The sequence below is a fragment of the Monopterus albus genome, unplaced genomic scaffold (genome assembly GCF_001952655.1).
Source record: "Monopterus albus unplaced genomic scaffold, M_albus_1.0 scaffold105.1, whole genome shotgun sequence".
Classification (NCBI taxonomy): Eukaryota; Metazoa; Chordata; class Actinopteri; order Synbranchiformes; family Synbranchidae; genus Monopterus; species Monopterus albus.
In genome coordinates this window covers 1869443-1895389 of record NW_018127985.1, presented here as the reverse complement: position 1 = coordinate 1895389, position 25947 = coordinate 1869443, and the positions used below count along the sequence as shown (strand labels likewise).

Here is a 25947-nt window from a genome sequence, read left to right as displayed (position 1 = left end):
TAATACTGCATATCATATGCAATGTATGATATAAAAATAAATAAAATGCACTCATGCAATAATGAAATTTGAAAATGTTCTATTACCTTTTTTCTTTTTAATTCTTTAGTCTGGGACATTTACTAAAATCTTAATTCTGGGTTGCAGGATTATTTTACCACTTTTCTGTTTTTTTATTACTTTTTTTTTTTTTTTTACAGTTAAGATATGTTATAGCTTAGACAACGAAAAAAAATTTGCCAAACCAGCAATGACACAAGATGGGTCTTAGGATGTCAGGGATGCTTGACCAAATTGAGAGGCCGACTGCTGCTGACCAGGCAGTTCCAGCCTCTATATAAGCAGCAGCTTCAAATTTTTCTGACAACTGACAGGCATCCCACACAGGTTAGTGCTTTGTGTGTGTTTGGGCTTATCTAATTTGCTTTTACTTAAAATGACATTAATATCACATAACTCTGTTATACTTTTCATGTCAAATAATCCTTAAGAAATTAAACCATTGATCAAAAATTTTATTTACAAATATCTCAAAATAAAGTTTGCAACTATTCCTAATAGTTCATTTGAAAAAGCTTTACAGTGAATATGTAATATTCTTTGAACAATAAAAACACTTGGATAAACCTTAAAATGTTTTTCACCATGGTATAGGTGCTCATATATCTGAGTTAATTGTACAGTGTTATAGAGTCATGAAAGGGTGCCTACAAATGGGTTAAAATTTAAGTAGTGTGATTGCTGCTTCCTGTTATAGCCACTAGACAAACATTTTAATTTTATGTCTTCTTCAATGAATATCTTATTCTCTCTTTAACAGTATCCTTGGACAGCATAAGCTCTGTGCCACTCAGTTCTGATAAGCTGGGGTAAGACATTTCAGCAATAGTACAGCATCCATAATGGTCAGGTCCAAACACTACCAAAGCATTTAAAACTGTTGTGGACTCTCATGTTTTCAGTCTCGACTAAAGTGCCACCATGAGCACAGATGCGGAGATGGAGCAATATGGCCCGGCGGCCATCTACCTCCGGAAGCCAGAAAAGGAGAGGATTGAGGCGCAGACCACTCCTTTTGATGCCAAAACGGCCTACTTTGTGATTGATCCTGAGGAAATGTATGTCAAGGGTAAACTTGTGAAGAAAGAGGGTGGCAAAGCCACAGTTGAGACAGACAAAGGAAAGGTAGGTGTGAGTCATTATTTTAACATGTTTAACCAAAATATCCAAATCTGCTTTCACCCAAGACACTTTTTGTATAAAACATTTATTTAAAATCTACAGCTTAGGAAAATATCCAGTAAAATATTTATTTAGAATTGTATATTACATTCAAACTGACTATTTGTTAAGCTTTTTTTTTATCTTTATCTTTTGACTTTGTAAAGCACTTTGTTACCTTGTCTGTAAAAGGTGCTATATAAATAAAATTTACTTACTTACTTACTACTTACTTTTTATTTGAAAATTATTTCTCAGTAAATATTTTACTGTTTCCTTTTCAGACTGTCACTGTTAAAGAGGATGACATTCACCCCAGAAACCCTCCAAAGTTTGACAAAATTGAGGACATGGCCATGATGACCCACCTCAATGAGCCTTGCGTGTTGTATAACCTCAAAGAGCGTTATGCATCATGGATGATCTATGTAAGTTTCTACAATACTACGCTAATTAAATATGTATGTAAATATGTATATATCTAATATGTAGTTGTTACTGTAATGCTATGATTATGCTCTCTACTGTTACAGACCTACTCTGGGTTGTTCTGCGTCGTCGTGAATCCCTACAAGTGGCTTCCAGTGTACGATGAACAGGTTGTTGTGGCATACAGGGGAAAGAAGAGAATTGAGTCTCCACCCCACATCTTCTCCATCTCTGACAATGCCTATCAGTTCATGCTCACTGGTGAGAGTTTATTTTAAGAAGTGGTCACATGAACGTATCTTTACCTGATGCACAAAATGAAACATAACAGATATGACATAGAATGTAACTCTATTATAACCATATATTGTATTGAATGAGACAAGTATTTGTTTATTTCAGATCGTGAGAATCAGTCTGTCCTAATCACGTAAGCATAATCGAATAACATTATTGGACGTTTACAGATATGAAAATAACAAACAAATAACAGATTTCTCTGTCTACCCCCAGTGGAGAATCCGGTGCAGGAAAGACTGTGAACACCAAGCGTGTCATCCAGTACTTTGCAATAATTGCAATGACTTCGTCTAAGAAAGCTGAGCCAACACCTGGCAAAATGAAGGTAACTGTTGCCTTTACTGAAGAAATGTGTCTGTTTATTGATTATTTATGATCCATCTACAACACATATTATTATAATAATATATTAAATATTAATATATTATCTTCTGCAGGGCTCACTGGAAGACCAAATCGTTGCAGCCAACCCTCTGCTAGAGGCTTATGGTAATGCCAAGACTGTGAGAAATGACAACTCCTCTCGTTTTGTAAGTGTTAAAAAGACAAAAAAAAACAAGCATTATCCTTTTGAACTACATATCAAGAATTCTACTAACATATATCTGATGTGTGTAGGGTAAATTTATCAGAATTCACTTTGGAACCACTGGCAAACTGGCCTCAGCTGATATTGAAACATGTGAGTCCTTTTCTACACTTTGTTTAGTCAACTTTGTTTGAATTTACATTTGGGTATGATGTGAGTTGAAGCTGTATGATATCATGCATGCAATATATTGTTATAAAATGTTGATTTGTTATTCATAGATCTGCTGGAGAAGTCCCGTGTCACCTTCCAGTTGTCTGCTGAGAGGAGCTACCATATCTTCTATCAGCTGATGACTGGCCACAAGCCTGAGCTTTTGGGTATGTGAATAGACAACCTGAAACTGAATTTTAAAACAATATGTCAATAAAATCTGATATATTTTATTTCTGCTCTTCTAGAGGCTCTTCTGATCACCACCAATCCTTATGACTACCCAATGATCAGTCAGGGTGAAATCACTGTCAAGAGCATCAATGATGTGGAGGAGTTCATTGCTACAGATGTAAAGCATCAATTCATAATTATACTGAGAATGCAAAATTAGGAATCCAAGAAATAAAACGCCATAGTTGTTAATTATTTTCTTCCATGTGCAATGCAGACAGCTATTGACATCTTGGGCTTCACTGCTGAAGAGAAGATGGGTATCTACAAGCTGACTGGCGCTGTGATGCATCATGGCAACATGAAATTCAAGCAGAAGCAGCGTGAAGAGCAGGCTGAACCTGATGGCACTGAGGGTAACTACCAATATAATATTTTCATCATACAAGTATTCTGGTGCAGAAAATAACAATTCAAAGTGTATTAAACACACATTGTCTTTCTTTCCATCAGTGGCTGATAAAATCGCCTACCTCTTGGGCCTGAACTCAGCTGATATGCTGAAAGCTCTGTGCTACCCAAGAGTCAAGGTCGGAAACGAGATGGTGACTAAAGGTCAGACCGTGCCTCAGGTAATGACAAGAACCATGAAAAACATGAACCATCTACAAATACATATGACTAAACACCAGTCAGTCAGGTCATTGGTTGCCAGTCCCGAGTCAGTCAGCCCCAGTCAGTCGCCGTCTCCCACCAGCCCTCCGAGGCCGGGCTGGTGGTACACTGCTCACGGTAGCATGATCCTCCTTCTCTCTCCTCTCCAGCTCACTCTTTTTTATCAGCCGCCTCCCTTATGCTGTTGCGTCTATTTCTAAACCTAACTTCCTGTCTTCAGTTTTGGGAGACAACACCCTGAGATGGATTTCGAAAACAGGAAGCATCTAGTTCCTGTTTGCCAAATCACATGCCCAACTCACATGTACTTAATGAACCAGAGCCACTCAGCTCAAATAAGTACAGATAATAAAACAAGTACAAATAATGTCCATATATGAAGTACATACTGTTCTATGGCATAGTTCTTCTGGAATCTGATTTATTTTTAACCACTACACTACTATAATATATTTTCCTTTCAGCCAATGGGCATCTTCTCCATCCTTGAAGAGGAGTGCATGTTCCCCAAGGCCTCTGATACAACTTTCAAGAACAAGCTGCATGACCAGCATCTTGGCAAGAGCAAGTGCTTTGAGAAGCCAAAGCCTGGAAAGGGCAAAGCCGAGGCTCACTTCTCCCTGGTTCACTATGCTGGTACAGTGGACTACAATATCACTGGCTGGCTGGACAAGAACAAGGACCCCCTGAATGACTCAGTTGTTCAGCTCTACCAGAAATCTTCAAACAAACTGCTTGCTCATCTGTATGCAGCCCATGCTGGAGCTGATGGTAAGAATTCAGAATGAGCAGAAAAATCACATTATCATATCCATTAAAATGGTATGCATCATTTCAGTAAATGATTGTTTGGATACTGATGCCAAATACCGTGATTGTACTATGAGAAATGCCCTTTATTTTCAACTAAAATTTTCAAAGCTATTTTCCACTATTAAACATGCAAGTAATCAACTTGGTTAAAATAGGTCCTTTTTTGTAAGCCTTAAGCATTATGAGACTAAGTTCAGGTTACAATGTTTCATAGGGTGCAGTAAGTTTGTAAGTGAAGGCAAGAAACTCTGAAAACTTAAGACTCTTCTCCACGGTTATGCATTTAGTCCCATTAACGAAACTGAATGCTTTTTTAAAACAGAGGCTGCAGGTAAGAAGGCTGGTAAGAAGAAGGGTGGCTCCTTCCAGACGGTGTCTGCTCTTTTCAGAGTATGTATTGTTCCATATATTTGCATAAAAGTAAAAAAAAAATCATGTTGAAATAATTCCTGACCTCTTAGCTCATGTTGCTGATCCACAGGAGAACTTGGCCAAGCTGATGACCAACTTGAGGAGCACTCACCCTCATTTTGTCCGTTGCCTGATTCCCAATGAATCAAAGACCCCAGGTAAGAAGACAACAGTCCTACTTTTTGCACAACAGTATGTTATACTGTTTATGTTATATACAAATGTTCAACTCTCAGGTCTTATGGAGAACTCCCTGGTCATCCACCAGCTGAGGTGTAATGGTGTGCTGGAAGGCATCAGGATCTGCAGAAAGGGCTTCCCCAGCAGAATCCTCTATGGTGACTTCAAGCAGAGGTTAGTGCAGATTTCATTACAAGGAAGTCAAGTTGATTTCTGTAGAGATATTGTGATGGTAAACACTACCAAAAGATGCAAGGAAAGTTTACCTAACAAAATCATTATCCTCTGGCAGATACAAAGTACTGAATGCCAGTGTCATCCCTGAGGGACAGTTCATTGACAACAAGAAAGCTTCAGAGAAGCTGCTGGGCTCCATTGATGTGGACCACACTCAGTACAAGTTTGGACACACAAAGGTTGTTTTTTTTTAAATACAGTATTATCAGAGTTTTACACCGGGAGCCATCCTGTTGTATCCAAGCGTGCTGATGACTATTTTCCTTCATTTAAAACAAAGGTGTTCTTCAAAGCTGGTCTGCTGGGTACTCTGGAGGAGATGAGAGATGAGAAACTGGCTGCACTGGTGACCATGACTCAGGCCCTCTGCAGAGGATATGTCATGAGGAAGGAGTTTGTTAAGATGATGGAGAGGAGGTAAGACTATCATGAAAAATACAGAGCTATTCTTCCATTTGCATAATCATAAAGCAATTAAAGTGGAATTTTATTGATATTTATTTTTCCAGAGAATCAATCTTCACCATCCAGTACAATCTCCGTTCATTCATGAATGTGAAAAATTGGCCATGGCTGAAACTGTACTTCAAGGTCAAGCCTCTTCTGAAGAGTGCTGAGACTGAGAAGGAGCTGCAAGAGATGAAGGACAACTATGAGAAGATGCAAGCAGACCTGACTACTGCCCTGGCTAAGAAGAAAGAGCTGGAGGAGAAAATGATTGCCTTGCTGCGGGAAAAGAATGACCTGCAACTTCAAGTGGCTGCAGTAAGTAAAATATGCATATCGGCTCTCTATATAAATACAGTAAATGGCGTCTTCAGTAACTGAAGGTGAACAGCAGCTTCAAAATCAGATACACACAGACCAAATGCACAAACCAGTTTTGTAAAGATCTCACATTTTTGTATACATTATGTACAGCAGGTGAGATACAATGAGACCAAATACTCTTCTTGTCTTGATTGTTAAACAAACATGAACTCTATTAACTATCTAATTATTAATTAAGTAACTTATTGTGTGTTCAAAATGTAATATAGGAAGTTGAGAACCTCTCTGATGCTGAGGAAAGGTGTGAGGGGCTCATCAAGAGCAAGATCCAGATGGAGGCCAAACTCAAAGAGACAAGTGAGAGACTGGAGGATGAAGAGGAAATCAATGCTGAACTGACTGCAAAGAAGAGGAAGCTGGAGGATGAATGTTCTGAGCTGAAGAAAGACATTGATGACTTGGAGCTCACCTTGGCTAAAGTGGAGAAGGAGAAACATGCCACTGAAAACAAGGTGCAAATAACACATTCATAAAAAATTTGAACATATGTGTTCTACTTTTCATATAAATGAATATAATCAAATGGAAATAATGCCCTTATGATGTAATTTCAGGTGAAAAACCTGACAGAGGAGATGGCAGCTCAAGATGAAGCCATTGCCAAACTGACCAAGGAGAAAAAAGCCCTCCAAGAGGCCCATCAGCAAACACTGGATGATCTGCAGGCAGAGGAAGACAAAGTCAACACTCTGAGCAAGGCCAAGACAAAGCTGGAACAGCAAGTGGATGATGTGAGCAAACAACAGTTTGATTTTCTGGTTTAGCCCTATAGTAACATGAATTATTCTGGGCAGTGAGGCTCTGTCTTCTAAATATCAAAGATCAGATTTAAATCATCAGTAATAACTGTTACCTTATAGCTTGAGGGATCACTGGAGCAAGAGAAGAAGCTCCGCATGGACCTTGAGAGAGCCAAGAGGAAGCTTGAAGGAGATCTGAAACTGGCCCAGGAATCCATCATGGATCTGGAGAATGACAAGCAGCAATCTGACGAGAAAATCAAGAAGTAGGTTTTTGTTTGCTTTAGCTTATTAATCCTCTTCTCAGCAGCTCACACATTACACTCTGATAAACAGACAAACTAAGCTTTATTTGTCTCCTCTACAAAGGAAAGACTTTGAGATAAGCCAGCTCCTCAGCAAGATTGAGGATGAACAGTCCCTTGGAGCTCAGCTTCAGAAGAAGATCAAGGAACTCCAGGTACCATTGTTTTACATAAACACTAAACAGTGGGTCAAAATCAACATGTTTAAGTCAGTAAGCCTTCTTGATGTTACTGTGATCATATCTAGGCTCGTATTGAGGAGCTGGAGGAAGAGATTGAAGCTGAGAGGGCTGCTCGGGCTAAGGTAGAGAAGCAGAGAGCTGACCTTTCCAGGGAGCTTGAGGAGATCAGTGAGAGGCTTGAGGAAGCTGGTGGAGCAACAGCCACTCAGATTGAGATGAACAAGAAGCGTGAGGCTGAGTTCCAGAAGCTGCGTCGTGACCTTGAAGAGTCGACCCTGCAGCATGAAGCGACTGCAGCAGCTCTTCGCAAGAAACAAGCTGACAGTGTTGCAGAGCTGGGAGAGCAGATCGACAACCTCCAGCGTGTCAAGCAAAAGCTGGAGAAGGAGAAGAGTGAGTACAAGATGGAGATCGATGACCTCTCCAGCAACATGGAGGTTGTTGCCAAAGCAAAGGTGAGTAGTTTTCTTATATTCTGTGAGGGATTTGCCTTACATTAGGTTGTGACATGTAAAGCATGAAATGTAACTAATAAATATTGCAGTAGCCTTAAGGTTAGAGAAATACATAACATATATATTTGTTGTTGTAGCGAAACCTGGAGAAAATGTGTAGAACTCTTGAGGATCAGATGAGCGAGCTCAAAGCCAAAAATGATGAGAATGTTCGCCAGCTGAATGACATTAATGTACAGAGGGCGAGACTGCAGACAGAGAATGGTGAGTCACCTGTAATAAAAACTGGTACTGAAAATTAGTAACAATCACACTGATACATTTATATATAATCTATATTGTTTATATATTGTTGTTCAGGTGAGTTTTCCCGCCAGCTTGAGGAGAAAGAAGCTGTTGTTTCCCAGCTGTCCAGAAGCAAACAGGCCTTCACTCAGCAAATTGAGGAGCTCAAGAGACACATTGAGGAGGAACTCAAGGTACGTTTCCTATTCTTAGGTTTTAACCTTTTAACAGGGGCTGAATTGATTTAGTTCAACATACATACAATGTATTGTAATATTTTAAAATCCCACACCACAAGCAGTGAAGCAAACATAATGCGGTTAATATGCTGTTACATTCAACAGGCCAAGAATGCCCTGGCCCATGCTGTTCAGTCTGCCCGCCATGACTGTGATCTGCTCAGAGAGCAGTTTGAGGAGGAGCAGGAGGCCAAGGCAGAGCTGCAGCGAGGAATGTCCAAGGCCAACAGTGAGGTGGCTCAGTGGAGAACTAAATATGAGACTGATGCTATCCAGCGCACTGAGGAGCTGGAGGAGGCCAAGTAAGTCACTGTCTTTTCAGTGTTTAAATTAGTTTTTATTTCAGCTGTTGGTTTCTAAACAAAAATCCTTTTTCACTTCAGGAAAAAGCTTGCCCAGCGTCTGCAGGAGGCTGAGGAATCCATTGAGGCTGTGAACTCCAAGTGTGCCTCTCTGGAGAAGACCAAGCAGAGGCTGCAGGGTGAAGTGGAGGACCTCATGATTGATGTGGAGAGAGCTAATGCTCTGGCTGCCAACCTTGACAAGAAGCAGAGGAACTTTGATAAGGTAACAGAAAATCAAGTCCACACTGATCTGAGTAAAACAAAACACTACCATAATAATTGGTTCTCATCTATATATTACTAGGTCCTTGCAGAGTGGAAACAGAAGTGTGAGGAGAGCCAGGCAGAGCTGGAAGGAGCCCAGAAGGAGGCTCGCTCTCTCAGCACTGAACTCTTCAAGATGAAGAACTCTTATGAGGAGGCTCTGGACCATCTGGAGACCTTGAAGAGAGAGAACAAGAATCTGCAACGTATGTCAATAGCACTAAAATCTCATTTGTGTGGTCCATTCTATGACTTTCAAAGGCGAATTATTCCTTTCAACTTACTGTATGTTATACTTAAACATCCTACCTACCTGCTGTAAAAAAAGATCCCCTTCTAACTATGTATCTTCTAATTGTTCTTTAGAGGAGATCTCGGACCTGACTGAACAGATTGGTGAGTCTGGAAAGACTGTCCATGAACTGGAGAAAGCAAAAAAAACAGTGGAGACTGAGAAGTCTGAGATTCAGTCAGCACTGGAGGAAGCTGAAGTAAAATCTTGATTACACTTACATGTTAAAATACAATAGCACACTCTATATGTAACCATGTATACATTTTGACTGTGTTTATATGAAACATTTGGTATATGTGAATGTTTAAGGGCACAATAGAGCACGAGGAGGCCAAGATCCTTCGTGTCCAGCTTGAGCTCAACCAGATCAAAGGTGAGGTTGACAGGAAGCTGGCTGAGAAAGATGAGGAGATGGAGCAGATCAAGAGGAACAGCCAGAGGGTGATTGAGTCCATGCAGACCACTCTTGATGCTGAGGTCAGGAGCAGGAATGATGCCCTGAGAGTCAAGAAGAAGATGGAGGGAGACCTGAATGAAATGGAGATTCAGCTGAGCCATGCCAACAGGCAGGCTGCTGAGGCCCAGAAACACCTGAGGAATGTCCAGGGACAGCTCAAGGTGAGGACCGTATGATCATTTAGGTAAAAAGCAGGTTCAAAGGGTACAGAAGGTACATTCATGTGTTTTCTTTTTTGTTGTCAGGATGCCCAGCTGCACCTTGATGAGGCTCTGAGAGGACAGGAAGACATGAAGGAGCAGGTCGCCATGGTGGAGCGCAGAAATGGCCTGATGCTGGCTGAGATTGAAGAGCTGAGAGCTGCTTTGGAGCAGACTGAGAGAGGACGCAAAGTGGCTGAGCAGGAGTTGGTTGTTGCCAGTGAACGTGTTGGACTGCTTCACTCTCAGGTTTGTTTTCATGCATTCACAGGACACTAGTCTTGAAAACAGTTTAAATATTATGTTAAACATGACTTTTCTTAAACATCCAGAACACCAGTCTTATTAACACCAAGAAGAAGCTGGAGGCTGACCTTGTCCAGGTTCAGGGTGAAGTGGATGATGCTGTCCAGGAAGCAAGAAATGCTGAGGACAAAGCCAAAAAGGCTATCACTGATGTGAGTTTAGGTTTATGAGTCTTCCTTCTTATGTAAAATGCAACATCAGTAAATGTGTTTTTAAACTTGACCATTTGTGTCAATACATTCAAAAATATAATTCCAAACTGCCCATTATTTCAGGCTGCCATGATGGCCGAGGAGCTGAAAAAGGAGCAGGACACCAGTGCTCATCTGGAGAGGATGAAGAAGAACCTGGAGGTCACAGTCAAGGACCTGCAGCACCGTCTGGATGAGGCCGAGAACCTCGCCATGAAGGGTGGCAAGAAGCAGCTCCAGAAACTGGAGGCCAGGGTACTGTATGAACTGTAAAACAACATTTTGTTTTTGAAGGCACATCAAACTTTCATTGATTTATTCATTTCATATAGTACTATATCTTTATACATAATTCTTATTTTAAAGGTGCGTGAGCTGGAAGCTGAAGTTGAAGGTGAGCAGAGACGTGGAGCTGATGCAGTGAAAGGTCTCCGCAAATATGAGAGGAGAGTAAAAGAGCTGACCTACCAGGTAATTCCCACTAATAAACTATCTTGACTTCCCTTGAATGTTTTTTTTATTTTACTCTTTACATTTATTGCATAATTCTTTATCTGTACAGACTGAGGAGGACAAGAAGAATGGCATGAGACTCCAGGATCTGGTGGACAAGCTTCAGCTCAAAGTCAAGGCTTACAAGAGACAGTCTGAGGAGGCTGTGAGTCAAAGACATAATGAAACATACTGTATCATGTAAAGTGGATTTATTAATATTATCACTATTAACTGTCTTGTAAGTAAGTCAGTATAATCCTAAACCCTTCACAGGAGGAGCAGGCCAACACCCACCTGTCCAGGCTCAGGAAGGTTCAACATGAGATGGAGGAAGCTCAGGAGCGCGCTGACATCGCTGAGTCCCAGGTCAACAAGCTGAGAGCCAAGAGCCGTGATGTTGGAAAGGTAACAACGTTATAGATTGTTTGCATAATTACAGCATCAGATGTGTTGATGTTAGAAGATAGTATAATGATTTGATGCTGTGCACTTACCACTGCTGAAAAAGTAAATCAATATTGCACCTTTTACAATACCAAAAATATTTCATTATTGAATTTGCACTTGAATAAAGAAAAAAAATTATTAGGTTACTTGATTTCTAAACTTGACAATTTGCTATTACTGACTGATTTTCCCTAATTTTTTTTTTTAGGCTGACTCTGCTGAATAAGAGTCATCATCCAGCCAAGGCCTTTCAACAGAGTTCATAAAATATGGACCAGTGCTTGGGGACTCTTTAACATTTAAATAAAGATTATAATAGTCATTACTACCCTGATTCCTGTCGTGTTCTTTCTGATGATTACTTCTTTTGATTTCCCACAAAAAATGTAGTCCAAAACAAAGTAGAGCAACTAACCATGCTGTAACATCTTCAGGTACAATACAGGTACTCAGAACTGTACTAATATGAGTGTTAGTATAGTATATCCCCCTGAAATTTTGTAAAGTCAAAGTATAATGATGCACAAAATGGAAAAAATGGTACTGCTTTTGGAAGCTTGGTTCCCTTTGTTCTTGGCTTCAGAAAGTTGAAGTGAAAATGTGAAGTGAAAGGGTAAAGCAGAATCTGGTATTGCTGCAGTTCCTAAAATACACTGTTAAGATTTTAGGCCATTAGACTTTATCAAAAGTTATCTGGCTAGTATTTCAATTGTTAGTCTATTGGTTCAATATAAATTTATTTAAATTATATATATTGCTGGCCAGATTCCTTCTCCATTACTACTTTTCCATATTCCATCCATATTTCTTTCCATTATATCTGTCCTCCATTATACACCATGCAGTAAAATGGAATTCATATTCATAAATACTTCAAAATCAATATTTACTAAAACCACTATAAAATATGAAGAGAGAAACATTTTCTAATTTGAAAATGCAGTTATAAAAGAGAATATTTAAGGGTTTTTTTTCTCATGTGACTACATTCCAAGTATCAAATTCTGCTTAGGAATTGAAAAAGCCACAGGCTTGCTCTTCATCCATGCCATGCCCTATTTGGGATGTCACAGATGGAGGGTGCCACATCACATAAGTGCCCCATGTCTCGTGGAAGAAATTAAAGCTTGTCTTGGAATCTTGGAGCAGGATGTCTTCACTCACACTTGATGACCCATCATCTTCTAGTCCTGTGGGATTTTGAGTGAGAGATACTTGCAATTTATAAGGGGAATACGGTGACTGGGTAAACACGTCCATGTCACATAAACAGCAAATATCACCAATTCACCAAAACTGATTTCTCTCCATAGCAAAATCCCCAATCCCAAATGTCAATAGAACAACAACATATAACTTATGGGCTCAAGTGATCACCTATTTATTTCAATTATATTTAGATTTGAAGCACATCGAGGTTGCCTGTATTGCAGAGTTCTATTACAGGTATAGCAAAGTTTGAACTTCCTTCTTTAGAGCTATCACTGTAAGGAGAGTCAAAGACTGTGAGCTAGTTTACCTAGTAAATAAGTGTATCATCTCTCCACTAATACACTAGTACATATAGTATGATATACATCCATTATTAGATCTATAATTTATCAGTTTTGAAGCAACTCATCAGTATCACTAGAACAAAGAGTGATGGAACATACGGGTGTTGGTTCCATGGGCACATTGAGTCCTTGCACAATCTGCTCAAATCAGTATGAGCTACCTTGAACCAAGTCATCATAAGTTAAAAAGAAAACTGTCATCCACAAGTGAAATAGGTGTTTCTGCTTTCTATAATTATATGTTTTTGTGGTCTACCAATGGTTCTGACTCAGAAATGAACATAAGCTCTGAAAATCTGCTAGGACACTTGAATCGTGTTGCTTTAACAGATGCCCCTGCCTGTCAGACGTGGCAGTTGGATCCGGTTCATTTTGCCTTGTGCAGAATTTATTTTGGGCCTGATCTCAAATAACTTACCAAGTGTTTTCATGTCCATCTAGAGAGCTGACAGGTGATAAAACGTAAATGGCGAGGGCTTCATCTTTAATTTTATTACTGAAACACAAGATGAGCTAGTGTGATGTAACTGTAGACCACAAACATTTAGGGTCATTTCCAAAACTAAATTTCATACATGCATGTTAAATCATTAATTTGATGCAATCCATTTTATTACAGAACTGATTTAGATTTAGATTCCGTAGCACAGAAACACAACTATACACCTCATATACAGATTTCTTCAGCTATTATTGACTAAATGTTTATATAATTTTGATTTGCACAAAAGACATTAATAAATATAACATTAAAATGATAACCATTATGAATCATTTGGAGTTATTTTCACCAGACATAGTACAACATCTAAATGTATGTTTAAGGTAAATATTACTATTTACTCTCTTTCATTTGAGGTATCTCAAAAGTACAAGTGCCCTGCAGCTGAACACCAACAGAATTTGGAAGACTTTCCAAAGCCAATACCCAAAGCTGCCAATGAATTTAAAAAATAGTTTGCGAACATTCACAACGTTTCAACTTTAATCCCTTTTAAATTAAGAATGATATTGTTTGGAGTAGTCTGTAAACTAAACGGCGCACTATTTAGAGAATGATACACATTTGACTTCCACACCTGCACTTGGAGGCAGCAGTAGACCAGGATTTAGAGCAGCTATCGTGTAACATTTTTGGATAATCTATGGAAAAAAGCACAAGTACCATCTTTCCTTCTACATACTTTTACATTGTTGATTCCTTAAGCAGACACTGAAGCTTTATTTAGTCTTCTGAAGTCCCTTTATGTTGGAATACAGCAACTTGAATGTGGGCATTAATTTGATCAGCTATTTCCTTGATACTGCAATTAATTTTTTGTTGCAGTAGAAATACTGTTAAATTGTAGTTAAAATTGTCTGGTGCAAGCATTAATTAATGTTAATTATGAATGTTAAATTAAATTTTAATACCCACACTGTGTTGGTCACATCCAAAGCTACAACCAAATCAAATCAAATCAGTTAGTATAACATCATAATGCATGCTGTATATTCAAGTAATTTTTTTTGTTACAAAAAATTATGTATACCACTTCCTTGAACATCACTGCCATAAATAAGCAACAGGATGAGAAGAGGGCATGACCAAACCAAGAGAGAGACTACTGCTGACCTGGCACTCCCACCCTCTATAAATGAAGCAGCTCTGGACTTCTGGTTGAACTGATAGGCTCCCCACACAGGTGAGTGCATTGACTATGACCTATGACCTTGTACTGCTATTCATTAACTGGTAAAGTTAGGGTGTTGCTAAATACTTATTTATATGACCATATGGTTATGGTACCTTGGTTTCAGATTTCATTTCTATTTAATCATCTCTTAACAAATTTAAGAAGTATGCAGCACCGTTGCCTCACAGTGAGAAGGTTCCGGGTTCGGGCCCCACCCGGGACCTTTCTGTGTGGAGTTTGCATGTTCTCCCCGTGCTTCCTCCCACAGTCCAAAGACATACAGCTTAGGTTGATTGGTGTCTCTAAATTGCCCATTGGAGTGTGTGTGTGTGTGTGTGTGTGGTTGTTTGTCTATGTGTTAGCCCTGCGATGGATTGGCGACCTGTCCAGGGTGTACCCCGCCTTCGCCCGATTGCCGGCCGGGATTGGCTCCGGCCACCCCGTGACCCCGTTCAGGGACTAAGCGGTAGAAAATGAATGAATGAATGTTCTTTGAAAAAAATTACACAGTTACTATGGTTCTAGTTATGACGGGCAGTTGACAGGGTGGAAGAGTATCAAATGCTAATGATTCATCTGAACACAGTTAGCACTTGGTTGTTAGGATTGAAGATATTTCAGGATCTTCACCTTCTGCTGTTTTCAAATTGATTGAGCTTCCCTGACTAAATTTTAGATTAAATAAACTGAAACAAGTTTTAGTGCTCATGTTTAATCATCTTCCCATAGCACCTTGAGACTCCACCAGAAACTGAACCACTTTCTCTTTTCTGGAACGAGCTGAGGTAAAAGATGTCATCATTAAACAACATGAAATCTCAATGAGATGGATACAAGACCATAGCAGCATTATGTTCATGTGTTAATATTAAAATGAAGTCTTTTGGACCCTCATGTTTTCAGTCTCGACTAAAGTGCCACCATGAGCACAGACGCGGAGATGGAGCAATATGGCCCGGCGGCCATCTACCTCCGGAAGCCAGAAAAGGAGAGGATTGAGGCGCAGAGCACTCCTTTTGATGCCAAAACGGCCTACTTTGTGATTGATCCTGAGGAAATGTATGTCAAGGGTAAACTTGTGAAGAAAGAGGGTGGCAAAGCCACAGTTGAGACAGACAAAGGAAAGGTAGGTGTGATTCATTATTTTAACATGTTTAACCAAAATATCCAAATCTGCTTTCACCCAAGACACTTTTTGTATAAAACATTTATTTAAAATCTACAGCTTAGGAAAATATCCAGTAAAATATTTATTTAGAATTGTATATTACATTCAAACTGACTATTTGTTAAGCTTTTTTTATCTTTATCTTTTGACTTTGTAAAGCACTTTGTGACCTTGTCTGTAAAAGGTGCTATATAAATAAAATTTACTTACTTACTTACTACTTACTTTTTATTTGAAAATTATTTCTCAGTAAATATTTTACTGTTTCCTTTTCAGACTGTCACTGTTAAAGAGGATGACATTCACCCCAGAAACCCTCCAAAGTTTGACAAAATTGAGGACATGGCCATGATGACCCACCTCAATGAGCCTTGCGTGTTGTATAACCTCAAAGAGCGTTATGCATCATGGATGATCTATGTAAGTTTCTACAATACTACGCTAATTAAATATGTATGTAAATATGTATATATCTAATATGTAGTTGTTACTGTAATGCTATGGTTATGCTCTCTACTGTTACAGACCTACTCTGGGTTGTTCTGTGTCGTCGTGAATCCCTACAAGTGGCTTCCAGTGTATGATGCTGTATGTGTAGCAGCATACAGAGGAAAGAAGAGGATTGAGGCTCCACCCCACATCTTCTCCATCTCTGACAATGCCTATCAGTTCATGCTCACTGGTAAGATCAAAGTTATAATGTATATAGAATTTCATATGTAGAATTTCACCCCTTACCGAAGAAACAGTGAAAATGGAACTCAAGTGCAGCATGTATATTTGCATTTCAGATCGTGAGAACCAGTCTGTCCTGATTACGTGAGTATTGCTAACACAAAATCTTTATGAATTTGATGATAATGAAGCAGAATCTTGACAATGTGTCTCTAATACCCCAGTGGAGAATCTGGTGCAGGAAAGACTGTCAACACCAAGCGTGTCATCCAGTACTTTGCAACAATTGCAGCTCTTGGTGCCAAGAAGGCTGAGCCAACACCTGGCAAGATGCAGGTAAAATTGGATGAATAAGATAGAAAATGTCTGTCAGAGAAAGGTTCATTTGAATGTATGGCTAATGTAACAACAATCCTCTCTTGTAGGGCTCCCTTGAGGACCAAATCGTTGCAGCCAACCCTCTGCTTGAGGCCTATGGTAATGCCAAGACTGTGAGGAATGACAACTCCTCTCGTTTTGTAAGTAATACAGCAAATATCTTAAAACAGCTTTGCTGTTATATTACAAAAACTAATTTTATTATTATTCTTTATTTCTAGGGTAAATTCATCAGAATCCATTTTGGTTCCACCGGCAAACTGGCCTCAGCTGATATTGAAACATGTAAGTTCCACCCATGGTGTGATTCTTCTGAGTTAAATGTGGTCATTGACAAACTATGATGTAATACAGGAATTCTACATTTTCCAAATGAATTTGTTATTCATAGATCTGCTGGAGAAGTCCCGTGTCACCTTCCAGTTGTCTGCTGAGAGGAGCTACCATATCTTCTATCAGCTGATGACTGGCCACAAGCCTGAGCTTTTGGGTATGTGAATAGACAACCTGAAACTGAATTTTAAAACAATATGTCAATAAAATCTGATATATTTTATTTCTGCTCTTCTAGAGGCTCTTCTGATCACCACCAATCCCTATGACTACCCAATGATCAGTCAGGGTGAAATCACTGTCAAGAGCATCAATGATGTGGAGGAGTTCATTGCTACAGATGTAAAGCATCAATTCATAATTATACTGAGAATGCAAAATTAGGAATCCAAGAAATAAAACGCCATAGTTGTTAATTATTTTCTTCCATGTGCAATGCAGACAGCTATTGACATCTTGGGCTTCACTGCTGAAGAGAAGATGGGTATCTACAAGCTGACTGGCGCTGTGATGCATCATGGCAACATGAAATTCAAGCAGAAGCAGCGTGAAGAGCAGGCTGAACCTGATGGCACTGAGGGTAACTACCAATATAATATTTTCATCATACAAGTATTCTGGTGCAGAAAATAACAATTCAAAGTGTATTAAACACACATTGTCTTTCTTTCCATCAGTGGCTGATAAAATCGCCTACCTCTTGGGCCTGAACTCAGCTGATATGCTGAAAGCTCTGTGCTACCCAAGAGTCAAGGTCGGAAACGAGATGGTGACTAAAGGTCAGACCGTGCCTCAGGTAATGACAAGAACCATGAAAAACATGAACCATCTACAAATACATATGACTAAAGTAAAAACCAAGCATGGTTTTCAAAATATTTCCTTTGTTTCTAGGTCAACAATTCTGTCATGGCTCTGTGCAAGTCTGTCTATGAGAAAATGTTTTTGTGGATGGTCATCCGAATCAACGAGATGTTGGACACAAAGCAGTCAAGACAGTACTTCATTGGAGTGCTGGATATCGCTGGGTTTGAGATCTTTGATGTGAGTAATTTGAAGAATATACAAGTTGTATTACATATCACCAGTGTTTTTCTATGAAAATGATAATATTTCCAAAATTACAGTACAACAGCTTGGAGCAACTCTGCATCAACTTCACCAATGAGAAACTGCAACAGTTTTTCAACCAACACATGTTTGTCCTGGAGCAAGAGGAGTATAAGAAAGAAGGAATTGAATGGGAATTCATTGACTTTGGTATGGACTTGGCTGCCTGCATTGAGCTTATTGAGAAGGTAGGACCAATCTGTCAGGTAGAACTGTAATCCTCAGTTAATTCTAAATAGTTGGTTCTTATACTACTATAATATATTTTCCTTTCAGCCAATGGGCATCTTCTCCATCCTTGAAGAGGAGTGCATGTTTCCCAAGGCCTCTGATACAACTTTCAAGAACAAGCTGCATGATCAGCATCTTGGCAAGACCAAGGCTTTTGAGAAGCCAAAGCCTGGAAAGGGCAAAGCCGAGGCTCACTTCTCCCTGGTTCACTATGCTGGTACAGTGGACTACAATATCACTGGCTGGCTGGACAAGAACAAGGACCCCCTGAATGACTCAGTTGTTCAGCTCTACCAGAAAGCTTCAAACAAGCTGCTGGCCTTCCTGTATGCAGCCCATGCTGGAGCTGAGGGTAAGATAAATCAGAATGAGCAGAAAAGTCTGAAACTTTAATGTCCAGTAAAATGGTATGCATCATCCCAGTAAATGATTGTTTGGATACTCCTGACAAATATCTTGAGCATTAGAAACCCGCCTTATTTTAAAATGAAATTGTCAATGCTATTTTCCAGTTACATGCATGCAGGTAAGTAAAGTGGTTAAAATAGGTCTTTTTGTAAATTAGATGTATTTTTTTACTAAGTTCAGTTTACATTGTTTCATGAAGTGAAGTAAGTTCCTAATTACAGGTAAGAAACTCTGTCTCTTACACTTGGCTCACACCTAATAAGAAGGTGATGCGTGAGCAGCAGTGTAACTGCTGCTTAGGCATCACCTATGTTCATGTAACTTTATTAAGAATTCCACTTTGCACAAAAAAGAAAGCTTGACACTGTATTTAGTCCCATTAATGAAACTGAATCATCTTCTAAAACAGAGGCTGCAGGTGCTAAAAAGGGTGGTAAGAAGAAGGGTGGCTCCTTCCAGACGGTGTCTGCTCTTTTCAGAGTATGTATTGTTCCATATATTTGCATAAAAGTAAAAAAAAAAATCATGTTGAAATAATTCCTGACCTCTTAGCTCATGTTGCTGATCCACAGGAGAACTTGGCCAAGCTGATGACCAACTTGAGGAGCACTCACCCTCATTTTGTCCGTTGCCTGATTCCCAATGAATCAAAGACCCCAGGTAAGAAGACAACAGTCCTACTTTTTGCACAACAGTATGTTATACTGTTTATGTTATATACAAATGTTCAACTCTCAGGTCTTATGGAGAACTCCCTGGTCATCCACCAGCTGAGGTGTAATGGTGTGCTGGAAGGCATCAGGATCTGCAGAAAGGGCTTCCCCAGCAGAATCCTCTATGGTGACTTCAAGCAGAGGTTAGTGCAGATTTCATTACAAGGAAGTCAAGTTGATTTCTGTAGAGATATTGTGATGGTAAACACTACCAAAAGATGCAAGGAAAGTTTACCTAACAAAATCATTATCCTCTGGCAGATACAAAGTACTGAATGCCAGTGTCATCCCTGAGGGACAGTTCATTGACAACAAGAAAGCTTCAGAGAAGCTGCTGGGCTCCATTGATGTGGACCACACTCAGTACAAGTTTGGACACACAAAGGTTGTTTTTTTTTAAATACAGTATTATCAGAGTTTTACACCGGGAGCCATCCTGTTGTATCCAAGCGTGCTGATGACTATTTTCCTTCATTTAAAACAAAGGTGTTCTTCAAAGCTGGTCTGCTGGGTACTCTGGAGGAGATGAGAGATGAGAAACTGGCTGCACTGGTGACCATGACTCAGGCCCTCTGCAGAGGATATGTCATGAGGAAGGAGTTTGTTAAGATGATGGAGAGGAGGTAAGACTATCATGAAAAATACAGAGCTATTCTTCCATTTGCATAATCATAAAGCAATTAAAGTGGAATTTTATTGATATTTATTTTTCCAGAGAATCAATCTTCACCATCCAGTACAATCTCCGTTCATTCATGAATGTGAAAAATTGGCCATGGCTGAAACTGTACTTCAAGGTCAAGCCTCTTCTGAAGAGTGCTGAGACTGAGAAGGAGCTGCAAGAGATGAAGGACAACTATGAGAAGATGCAAGCAGACCTGACTACTGCCCTGGCTAAGAAGAAAGAGCTGGAGGAGAAAATGATTGCCTTGCTGCGGGAAAAGAATGACCTGCAACTTCAAGTGGCTGCAGTAAGTAAAATATGCATATCGGCTCTCTATATAAATACAGTAAATGGCGTCTTCAGTAACTGAAGGTGAACAGCAGCTTCAAAATCAGATACACACAGACCAAATGCACAAACCAGTTTTGTAAAGATCTCACATTTTTGTATACATTATGTACAGCAGGTGAGATACAATGAGACCAAATACTCTTCTTGTCTTGATTGTTAAACAAACATGAACTCTATTAACTATCTAATTATTAATTAAGTAACTTATTGTGTGTTCAAAATGTAATATAGGAAGTTGAGAACCTCTCTGATGCTGAGGAAAGGTGTGAGGGGCTCATCAAGAGCAAGATCCAGATGGAGGCCAAACTCAAAGAGACAAGTGAGAGACTGGAGGATGAAGAGGAAATCAATGCTGAACTGACTGCAAAGAAGAGGAAGCTGGAGGATGAATGTTCTGAGCTGAAGAAAGACATTGATGACTTGGAGCTCACCTTGGCTAAAGTGGAGAAGGAGAAACATGCCACTGAAAACAAGGTGCAAATAACACATTCATAAAAAATTTGAACATATGTGTTCTACTTTTCATATAAATGAATATAATCAAATGGAAATAATGCCCTTATGATGTAATTTCAGGTGAAAAACCTGACAGAGGAGATGGCAGCTCAAGATGAAGCCATTGCCAAACTGACCAAGGAGAAAAAAGCCCTCCAAGAGGCCCATCAGCAAACACTGGATGATCTGCAGGCAGAGGAAGACAAAGTCAACACTCTGAGCAAGGCCAAGACAAAGCTGGAACAGCAAGTGGATGATGTGAGCAAACAACAGTTTGATTTTCTGGTTTAGCCCTATAGTAACATGAATTATTCTGGGCAGTGAGGCTCTGTCTTCTAAATATCAAAGATCAGATTTAAATCATCAGTAATAACTGTTACCTTATAGCTTGAGGGATCACTGGAGCAAGAGAAGAAGCTCCGCATGGACCTTGAGAGAGCCAAGAGGAAGCTTGAAGGAGATCTGAAACTGGCCCAGGAATCCATCATGGATCTGGAGAATGACAAGCAGCAATCTGACGAGAAAATCAAGAAGTAGGTTTTTGTTTGCTTTAGCTTATTAATCCTCTTCTCAGCAGCTCACACATTACACTCTGATAAACAGACAAACTAAGCTTTATTTGTCTCCTCTACAAAGGAAAGACTTTGAGATAAGCCAGCTCCTCAGCAAGATTGAGGATGAACAGTCCCTTGGAGCTCAGCTTCAGAAGAAGATCAAGGAACTCCAGGTACCATTGTTTTACATAAACACTAAACAGTGGGTCAAAATCAACATGTTTAAGTCAGTAAGCCTTCTTGATGTTACTGTGATCATATCTAGGCTCGTATTGAGGAGCTGGCGGAAGAGCTTGAAGCTGAGAGGGCTGCTCGGGCCAAGGTAGAGAAGCAGAGAGCTGACCTTTCCAGGGAGCTTGAGGAGATCAGTGAGAGGCTTGAGGAAGCTGGTGGAGCAACAGCCACTCAGATTGAGATGAACAAGAAGCGTGAGGCTGAGTTCCAGAAGCTGCGTCGTGACCTTGAAGAGTCGACCCTGCAGCATGAAGCGACTGCAGCAGCTCTTCGCAAGAAACAAGCTGACAGTGTTGCAGAGCTGGGAGAGCAGATCGACAACCTCCAGCGTGTCAAGCAAAAGCTGGAGAAGGAGAAGAGTGAGTACAAGATGGAGATCGATGACCTCTCCAGCAACATGGAGGTTGTTGCCAAAGCAAAGGTGAGTAGTTTTCTTATATTCTGTGAGGGATTTGCCTTACATTAGGTTGTGACATATAAAGCATGAAATGTAATAATATAATATTGCAGTAGCCTTAAGGTTAGAGAAATACATAACATATATATTTGTTGTTGTAGCGAAACCTGGAGAAAATGTGTAGAACTCTTGAGGATCAGATGAGCGAGCTCAAAGCCAAAAATGATGAGAATGTTCGCCAGCTGAATGACATTAATGTACAGAGGGCGAGACTGCAGACAGAGAATGGTGAGTCACCTGTAATAAAAACTGGTACTGAAAATTAGTAACAATCACACTGATACATTTATATATAATCTATATTGTTTATATATTGTTGTTCAGGTGAGTTTTCCCGCCAGCTTGAGGAGAAAGAAGCTGTTGTTTCCCAGCTGTCCAGAAGCAAACAGGCCTTCACTCAGCAAATTGAGGAGCTCAAGAGACACATTGAGGAGGAAGTGAAGGTACGTTTCCTATTCTTAGGTTTTAACCTTTTAACAGGGGCTGAATTGATTTAGTTCAACATACATACAATGTATTGTAATATTTTAAAATCCCACACCACAAGCAGTGAAGCAAACATAATGCGGTTAATATGCTGTTACATTCAACAGGCCAAGAATGCCCTGGCCCATGCTGTTCAGTCTGCCCGCCATGACTGTGATCTGCTCAGAGAGCAGTTTGAGGAGGAGCAGGAGGCCAAGGCAGAGCTGCAGCGAGGAATGTCCAAGGCCAACAGTGAGGTGGCTCAGTGGAGAACTAAATATGAGACTGATGCTATCCAGCGCACTGAGGAGCTGGAGGAGGCCAAGTAAGTCACTGTCTTTTCAGTGTTTAAATTTGTTTTTATTTCAGCTGTTGGTTTCTAAACAAAAATCCTTCTTCACTTCAGGAAAAAGCTTGCCCAGCGTCTGCAGGAGGCTGAGGAATCCATTGAGGCTGTGAACTCCAAGTGTGCCTCTCTGGAGAAGACCAAGCAGAGGCTGCAGGGTGAAGTGGAGGACCTCATGATTGATGTGGAGAGAGCTAATGCTCTGGCTGCCAACCTTGACAAGAAGCAGAGGAACTTTGATAAGGTAACAGAAAATCAAGTCCACACTGATCTGAGTAAAACAAAACACTACCATAATAATTGGTTCTCATCTATATATTACTAGGTCCTTGCAGAGTGGAAACAGAAGTGTGAGGAGAGCCAGGCAGAGCTGGAAGGAGCCCAGAAGGAGGCTCGCTCTCTCAGCACTGAACTCTTCAAGATGAAGAACTCTTATGAGGAGGCTCTGGACCATCTGGAGACCTTGAAGAGAGAGAACAAGAATCTGCAACGTATGTCAATAGCACTAAAATCTCATTTGTGTGGTCCATTCTATGACTTTCAAAGGCGAATTATTCCTTTCAACTTACTGTATGTTATACTTAAACATCCTACCTACCTGCTGTAAAAAAAGATCCCCTTCTAACTATGTATCTTCTAATTGTTCTTTAGAGGAGATCTCGGACCTGACTGAACAGATTGGTGAGTCTGGAAAGACTGTCCATGAACTGGAGAAAGCAAAAAAAACAGTGGAGACTGAGAAGTCTGAGATTCAGTCAGCACTGGAGGAAGCTGAAGTAAAATCTTGATTACACTTACATGTTAAAATACAATAGCACACTCTATATGTAACCATGTATACATTTTGACTGTGTTTATATGAAACATTTGGTATATGTGAATGTTTAAGGGCACAATAGAGCACGAGGAGGCCAAGATCCTTCGTGTCCAGCTTGAGCTCAACCAGATCAAAGGTGAGGTTGACAGGAAGCTGGCTGAGAAAGATGAGGAGATGGAGCAGATCAAGAGGAACAGCCAGAGGGTGATTGAGTCCATGCAGACCACTCTTGATGCTGAGGTCAGGAGCAGGAATGATGCCCTGAGAGTCAAGAAGAAGATGGAGGGAGACCTGAATGAAATGGAGATTCAGCTGAGCCATGCCAACAGGCAGGCTGCTGAGGCCCAGAAACACCTGAGGAATGTCCAGGGACAGCTCAAGGTGAGGACCGTATGATCATTTAGGTAAAAAGCAGGTTCAAAGGGTACAGAAGGTACATTCATGTGTTTTCTTTTTTGTTGTCAGGATGCCCAGCTGCACCTTGATGAGGCTCTGAGAGGACAGGAAGACATGAAGGAGCAGGTCGCCATGGTGGAGCGCAGAAATGGCCTGATGCTGGCTGAGATTGAAGAGCTGAGAGCTGCTTTGGAGCAGACTGAGAGAGGACGCAAAGTGGCTGAGCAGGAGTTGCTTGATATCAGTGAACGTGTTGGACTGCTTCACTCTCAGGTTTGTTTTCATGCATTCACAGGACACTAGTCTTGAAAACAGTTTAAATATTATGTTAAACATGACTTTTCTTAAACATCCAGAACACCAGTCTTATTAACACCAAGAAGAAGCTGGAGGCTGACCTTGTCCAGGTTCAGGGTGAAGTGGATGATGCTGTCCAGGAAGCAAGAAATGCTGAGGACAAAGCCAAAAAGGCTATCACTGATGTGAGTTTAGGTTTATGAGTTTTCCTTCTTATGTAAAATGCAACATCAGTAAATGTGTTTTTAAACTTGACCATTTGTGTCAATACATTCAAAAATATAATTCCAAACTGCCCATTATTTCAGGCTGCCATGATGGCCGAGGAGCTGAAAAAGGAGCAGGACACCAGTGCTCATCTGGAGAGGATGAAGAAGAACCTGGAGGTCACAGTCAAGGACCTGCGGCACCGTCTGGATGAGGCCGAGAACCTCGCCATGAAGGGTGGCAAGAAGCAGCTCCAGAAACTGGAGGCCAGGGTATGAAATGTATATATTTTAAATGCTCATAATATGTACACTTTTCACAGTACTAAAGTTTTAGATGAATTATTTACTTCATTCACCACCATTACAGGTCCGCGAACTGGAAGCTGAAGTTGAAGCTGAGCAGAGACGTGGAAGTGATGCTGTTAAAGGAGTCCGCAAATATGAGAGGAGAGTGAAGGAGCTGACCTACCAGGTATGTTGTTTTTAACATTAAATAATTGAGAATGATCCATTTCTTGATTCTGCCTTTATACTTCACTGGTAACAATCTTTTATTTGTATAGACTGAGGAGGACAAGAAAAATGTGCTCAGACTCCAGGATCTGGTGGACAAGCTTCAGCTCAAAGTCAAGGCTTACAAGAGACAGTCTGAGGAGGCTGTGAGTCAAATGTTTTGTAACATTGTATATGGGATCAGAAGACAAATCAGTAATGACATAAAGAACCCATACTATTATGGTGGAATATTTAAAAAGCATCTCACACTCTAAACCCTTCACAGGAGGAGCAGGCCAACACCCACCTGTCCAGGCTCAGGAAGGTTCAACATGAGCTGGAGGAAGCTCAGGAGCGCGCTGACATTGCTGAGTCCCAGGTCAACAAGCTGAGAGCCAAGAGCCGTGATGTTGGGAAGGTAACTTATGTGATCATAGTTTACACCAAAGTACTATATGGCACCTTCATTTAATATGTTTATCTCAGTTAATTAATATTCTAAATAAATCCTTTTCACTATTCCTCATTGATTTTTCATAGATGAGGAAGACAGTATTATAACAGAGTAAATGCCACATATAAAATTAACTTGCACAACAAGATGAGATATTAAATATCAGTAATACTGAATAAATTTATTTTCCTGCTTTTTTCCAGTCTGAAAGTGCTGAATAAGGGATCACATCTTCTTGGAACCTTTT

The 25947-nt window shown here is 40.1% G+C and overlaps 3 protein-coding genes and 1 pseudogene across 3 annotated transcripts; all 4 read left to right on the top strand.

The window, feature by feature from the left end:
* The first annotated feature begins 220 nt into the window (after window positions 1–220).
* On the top strand, window positions 221–25947 carry LOC109965912 (myosin heavy chain, fast skeletal muscle). The gene is made up of 41 exons (XM_020610302.1): window positions 221–387; window positions 821–869; window positions 15354–15576; window positions 15895–16038; window positions 16144–16300; window positions 16410–16437; window positions 16518–16629; window positions 16719–16811; window positions 16893–16956; window positions 17063–17161; window positions 17243–17346; window positions 17446–17584; window positions 17682–17800; window positions 17899–18048; window positions 18132–18302; window positions 18391–18697; window positions 19163–19233; window positions 19326–19413; window positions 19492–19609; window positions 19728–19851; window positions 19953–20089; window positions 20182–20437; window positions 20713–20955; window positions 21058–21234; window positions 21364–21509; window positions 21613–21703; window positions 21796–22185; window positions 22323–22449; window positions 22546–22664; window positions 22815–23011; window positions 23093–23276; window positions 23358–23523; window positions 23684–23808; window positions 23922–24230; window positions 24315–24518; window positions 24602–24727; window positions 24851–25021; window positions 25119–25223; window positions 25315–25410; window positions 25533–25664; window positions 25904–25947. The coding sequence occupies exons 3-41, from the start codon at window positions 15373–15375 to the stop codon at window positions 25919–25921; spliced, it is 5811 nt and encodes a 1936-aa protein (XP_020465958.1). The 5' UTR covers window positions 221–387; window positions 821–869; window positions 15354–15372; the 3' UTR covers window positions 25922–25947.
* LOC109965900 (myosin heavy chain, fast skeletal muscle-like) lies at window positions 967–3756 on the top strand. The gene is made up of 11 exons (XM_020610283.1): window positions 967–1185; window positions 1506–1649; window positions 1755–1911; window positions 2053–2080; window positions 2164–2275; window positions 2388–2480; window positions 2569–2632; window positions 2761–2859; window positions 2941–3044; window positions 3144–3282; window positions 3380–3756. The coding sequence occupies exons 1-11, from the start codon at window positions 982–984 to the stop codon at window positions 3739–3741; spliced, it is 1506 nt and encodes a 501-aa protein (XP_020465939.1). The 5' UTR covers window positions 967–981; the 3' UTR covers window positions 3742–3756.
* Window positions 3764–7740, top strand: LOC109965866 (myosin heavy chain, fast skeletal muscle-like; annotated as a pseudogene).
* Window positions 7820–11540, top strand: LOC109965895 (myosin heavy chain, fast skeletal muscle-like). The gene is made up of 14 exons (XM_020610276.1): window positions 7820–7959; window positions 8056–8174; window positions 8325–8521; window positions 8603–8786; window positions 8868–9033; window positions 9194–9318; window positions 9432–9740; window positions 9825–10028; window positions 10112–10237; window positions 10361–10531; window positions 10643–10747; window positions 10839–10934; window positions 11045–11176; window positions 11427–11540. Exons 1-14 carry the CDS (start codon window positions 7848–7850, stop codon window positions 11442–11444), a joined length of 2064 nt encoding a protein of 687 aa, XP_020465932.1. The 5' UTR covers window positions 7820–7847; the 3' UTR covers window positions 11445–11540.